Here is a 4,804-nt window from a genome sequence, read left to right on the forward strand (position 1 = left end):
GTTAGGATTTACACAGCTACTAGTTTAAATAATTTTCTTACGTATGTCTGAGGGGCCAGCTGGAGTTCAAAGTCTAGGGGTGGCCTGGCTGAGGCCTTGTTCTGGCTGCCAGGAAAGATCTTCCTTTGGCTTCCCCTTTTTGGTCTCTCACCAAGACTATCATTATAAGGGATTCGCCCCAAATAAGAAGGGGGTTTGACTTAGGAAGGCCCCTTAAAAAGAAAGGCAATTTTTCCTTCACAAGTACTCATTAAAATATATTTCTAAGCAATTCTCTGTGATCACAGATAGTTGTATGCTTCTCGAAATACACGGTGAAATTGTTAAAGACATATCAAAATTTTGGAAGACATATGATTGTTTCTGTTTTTCAAAGTGTGGACAAAAGAAGGGACCACATACTAAACCTGACAAACTCTCAGAGAAGGTCTGCATAGTGGGCCTTATAAACTCAGAGACCTGAAGTAACCCCATAGGATGGTCCAAAATTAAAACTTTCTAATGAAAAGTGAGTCATGGTGGGTAGTCATGTCCTAGGCCTGTATCTTCCTTTGACAAAAGTCAATTTTACTTTAACTTATTTAACCTGCCTGTTGTCTTTTTGCATCTAAGACAACATGCCTTTGGAATTTCAGAGTAATTTCCTTTTTCGGACCCCTCAGAGCACAATCTCCTACCAGAGCACCAAGACCATAGGGCTTGTCTTGCTAGCTTGTTGTCCAATATCGTCTCTGTGTGCCATAAATATTAATTGTTAATTATCTTGTACACACCAATATAAAATAAGTATTTGTCTCTTCATTCTACTCTTTATCCAACCTCAGAGGTTTCCCCTCTTTGTTTTCTCCTGCCTCCCTAACCTACCACCAGTGGATTTCATGTAACCCTCCTTACATCTCCTCTTCGGATTGTACTGCATAAAATAAGCGGTGAAACTGCCATTCTCTAGAGCATTTTCTCAGTCATTGAGATTTGGCTTCCTCGCAGTTATCATCAGTTTTGCTTAAATAAACTCATAACAATTCTCTATAGGTTTGGACATTCCTAACGTCAACAAAAAGGTTGTGGTATTTTTTTTAGAGAAAAATGAGTTTGATTCTTTTTAAAGTAAAACTATCTTAGATATTCCTAAATCGTATCATATAGGCATGACTTAAAAAGATAAGATTATGTATTTTCCTAAGAAAAAATCACAAAGTAAAGATGATTGCCAGATATTCACATAATATTTTTTTTTCAACATATTGTTTGGTAGACAGAAACATTTTATATTTAAAATTTGTCCAAAATATGGCTACAATTTACAAGAATAGATGAAACCAAAATGCACAGTAAACACACATATCCTAATTGCTTCAGAACATCTCAATGAGAAACAAAGTTGTTAAAATCAAATTGATACCAGAACTGCTAATTCAGTTATGAAGTATATGCATTCTTACCAGTTTCCCTTAGCTTATCATTTTTTTCATAGTACATTTCATGAATGACAGCCTTTTTATAAAACAAGATGAAATATAAGAACTTTTTTCCTGGATATATATGTGCTGTAAGATTTGCATTAAACTTTTGGGGGAATGTTCATTATATACATAGATGCTTTTGACTCATAAGATAATAACTTCAGAATAATGGTAAAATCTCCATTATAACTGCAGATTTTAATATGGAATATAAGTCAAGTACAGACGGATAACTTAGAAATGTTTTCATTGTCACAGCAGAATAGTTATAAAATCAAATCTTCTAGAAGTTTCCCTAACCTATAAATGCATGAACATACATTGCAATAGACAACAGAAAGACATTTCTCTATTACAGAATCCTTATCATTTCAGCATAACAGTTAAATTTGTTCTGAATTTTCATATCCTTTTTTTCCAGGACATCAGATGTTTTGATGTCTTAAAAATTTCATCTCTCGAGCTTTCTGTAATGAGAAAATGAGAGTTTTATAAATCTGTGCTGTTCTTGTTTCCCAGTGATTAAGAGCTGACATGTAAAAACATTAAGCAAGAAAGAAAAAACTAATTATAACCAAAGACCCCTTGTAAAAACAGTTCACACAAGATCTAAGAATCTTTCTGCAGTTGTCTATTTTTTCAAAAGATCTGTCTTGCATTAAAAATTATAAAATGCAAGTAATCTGGTAACCTACCTTTATGATAATACTTGCTTGCTTCTCTTTGGGATTTAGGCATCGCTGTCCTTTATGTGCTTTCAGGGTGATACTGTTAAGGGAAGGTCCAAACAGCCTTAAATTCTGGATGGAAAAACATAAACAAAAAGACCCCCAAATGCCTCCACCATTGTCATCATTAGCAAGTCCATTACTTACATCACTTCTGTTTTGTCACAGTTGTTACTTGGGTAAATTATAGAGACTTTCTCAATATTTGCCACTTTTACTGCTTTTACTCCAGGGCCTGTGCAAAGACAACGTCCTCCTTTGAACATTGGGAAACCTAAAATAGATCATAGCATCAGTTACTGAAGAATCTGATTGCAGCAGGTGACTATGGTTTATAATCCTGATGATGAATGTAAGCCAAGTTTTTACTAAGGACAAGGTGGTAATTTGTCAAATAGCACTTGACACTGCTCTCGCTGGGAGCGGAGCTTAAGACGTTAATGATTTTCTCCTTAAATTTGTAAGCAAACCATTAAGGAATAGAGGACAGCATGAAAGAAACTATCTTAGATATTCCTAAATTGTGTATTATAGGCATGACTTTAAAAGATTAGATTATGTATTTTACTAAGAAAAAAATCACAGAAAGTAAAGATGATTGCCAGATATTCACATTTTTTCCCCCAACATATTGGAGATCAAGCTTATTTGTCTTGCTTTTATGCTCAAGAACTTTTCCAGGGAGCTAGTAACATAATCTCACAAAAATCTCTTTAACAGACATTTAAAACTATTGCTAAAGGCTCTTGCCAGATTTTGTAGCAAAATTAAAAAAAACAAAACTCCATGATGTTTGTCATCTCTAGTTTTAATAATTATCTCTAGTGCCTCAGACATTTCTTACATTCTCTACAAAGCTGTAGTAACTTCTAATGTGTAAAGTTAAGTAAAAATGTAGTGGAAGAAAATACACTTGAAGAATTAGAAAAGCAATTTATAGGCTGAGAAGTAAAAAGTACCATATACCTTGCACAGCTGTAGCACAGAATATCACCGCCAAGACTATAGCCACACCGTTCACATTCATGTTTGTTGCTGCTTCAGCTTTGATACTCTTCTGGGAGGGAGTAGAAATGCTGAGCATGGTAGCAAATTCGTAGGTGGCATATAGTAGGGCATTTTATACACCAGAAACACTCTAATGAACCAGGAATTTCCCTCCTTGAGTCATGTTCCTGTCTTCTTCCAACAGTTTGGCTTTTTCCCTTTGTTTGTATTACAGTGTCAAAAGTAATACTGATGTGAAAGCACTTTGTACTGTAAAAAGTAAACAGCCATACACCAAAGTAGAAACTGACCTTTCTTAAGATAGTATTTCCTAGAAATATATTTCTGGGCAGTAGAATTCTGATTACCATTCATTCTTTCATTCAGGAAGATTGTCTGCCTATTTGCAGTCCTTTCATCCTCTATCCATCACATAACTATACAAAAGAACATTTTTAAGAAACCCAATTTCTATCATGTTACTTTTGCTTTTAAGTCCAAATTTTTATCATTTATATAAGTCCTTTGTTATTTGACATCAAATGACATTTATTTAATCTTATTTATATTTTTGCCAACTATACTTTGATATCTAAAAAAATCATCCTGTATACTTTGAATTTATATCTATTTCTTTTTGCATATTTAACAGTTTTTATTTTATATATAGTAGCACTGTTATTTAACATATAAAGTTGTATGAGTTGTGAATTTTTAAAAAACGACCCCCTTTTCTGATAAAATGTTTTGTGTCTTGGGTTGTATTTTGTTGTAACCCCTGTTTTGTTTTTATCTTTATCTTTTTCTTTTAAGCTTTCTAAATCTTTGTTTTAAGTGTGTCACTTATAGACACTTAAAAAATAATACCCAAGGGATTTTTTAATGGGTAAAATGTATTTACTGTGTAATTGGTAATCTGAAAGATTTTAAAATGCTTTTTTGCTATTTCCTTTCTGTCTTTATGTTTCCTTTGGTTTCTTCCTAATGTTAAATATATTTTCTTTACCATTTTTCTTGTGTGTTTTGAAAGAAATACATAGTTTTACATTTTGCTAGTAATCTTTTTAAAAATTTTATGCATAAACTAGGGCTTGATATTCCATGACATACTGTTTTAAATAGGCATAATTCAAATTTTCATAAAATGTGAACTAAATCTCTTCATTTTGCCTTCATATGTAAATCACTATTTAGCTGAGTAGAAAATTTGTGGTTCACACTTTACTCCTTCAGAACTCTGTATATATTGTTCTACTGCCGTGCAATTGTAGTACATAATATTGTAAAAACATCAGAAATTAGTCTCCTCCCACTCCTACCCCTTTGGATATGCACACACATTTTTCACCCAACCATTTCCATATCAGACTATGCCAGGTCTCTAATTTTTCTGTATGTCAGTGTGTATTCTTAAATATTCTAGGAAGGAATGGGGGAGAGACAAGGAGAAGGAAAAAATCCTTCCTCTTCCTGTGAGGAAGACCACCCAGCAGTCTGTAGGGCGGGTGCTGCTGCTGCTTGTGTACGACCCCAGGAGACGGGGCTCTTCCCACCCATGTGGGTGCAGTCTTATCTGCTGTCCTCAGAGCTGAGGAGCAGTTGGGATGCTGAGGGAGGCTTATTTAG

General features: G+C 34.1%; 1 protein-coding gene across 2 annotated transcripts; it reads right to left on the reverse strand.

Annotated features, from left to right (window-relative positions):
* Positions 1-1,860: 1,860 nt before the first annotated feature.
* On the reverse strand, positions 1,861-3,218 carry CXCL11 (C-X-C motif chemokine ligand 11). Of its 2 annotated transcripts, XM_054590034.1 has the most exons (4): positions 3,158-3,218; positions 2,339-2,465; positions 2,159-2,231; positions 1,861-1,926 (listed from the first exon to the last, which is right to left on the reverse strand). In XM_054590034.1, exons 1-4 carry the CDS (start codon positions 3,216-3,218, stop codon positions 1,915-1,917), a joined length of 273 nt encoding a protein of 90 aa, XP_054446009.1. In that variant the 3' UTR covers positions 1,861-1,914. The 2 variants fall into 2 exon arrangements, with proteins under 2 accessions (XP_054446009.1, XP_054446007.1); XM_054590032.1 differs by lacking the exon at positions 1,861-1,926 and having other exon boundaries at positions 2,129-2,231.
* Between the last annotated feature and the right edge of the window lie 1,586 nt (positions 3,219-4,804).

This window comes from Pteronotus mesoamericanus, unplaced genomic scaffold, assembly GCF_021234165.1.
Source record: "Pteronotus mesoamericanus isolate MK-2021 breed Mesoamerican mustached bat unplaced genomic scaffold, CSHL_Meso_final contig_130, whole genome shotgun sequence".
Classification (NCBI taxonomy): Eukaryota; Metazoa; Chordata; class Mammalia; order Chiroptera; family Mormoopidae; genus Pteronotus; species Pteronotus mesoamericanus.

What these genes read in the sequence shown, in the direction of transcription:
- CXCL11 (XM_054590032.1), bottom strand. Translation starts at nt 3,218, where the DNA reads ATGAATGTGAACGGTGTGGCTATAGTCTTGGCGGTGATATTCTGTGCT. An exon ending in CTGTGCTACAGCTGTGCAAG is followed by an intron (nt 2,466 to 3,157) that starts GTATATGGTACT and finishes GATCTATTTTAG; the next exon opens with GTTTCCCAATGTTCAAAGGA. An exon ending in TGTGACAAAACAGAAGTGAT is followed by an intron (nt 2,232 to 2,338) that starts GTAAGTAATGGA and finishes TTCCCTTAACAG; the next exon opens with TATCACCCTGAAAGCACATA.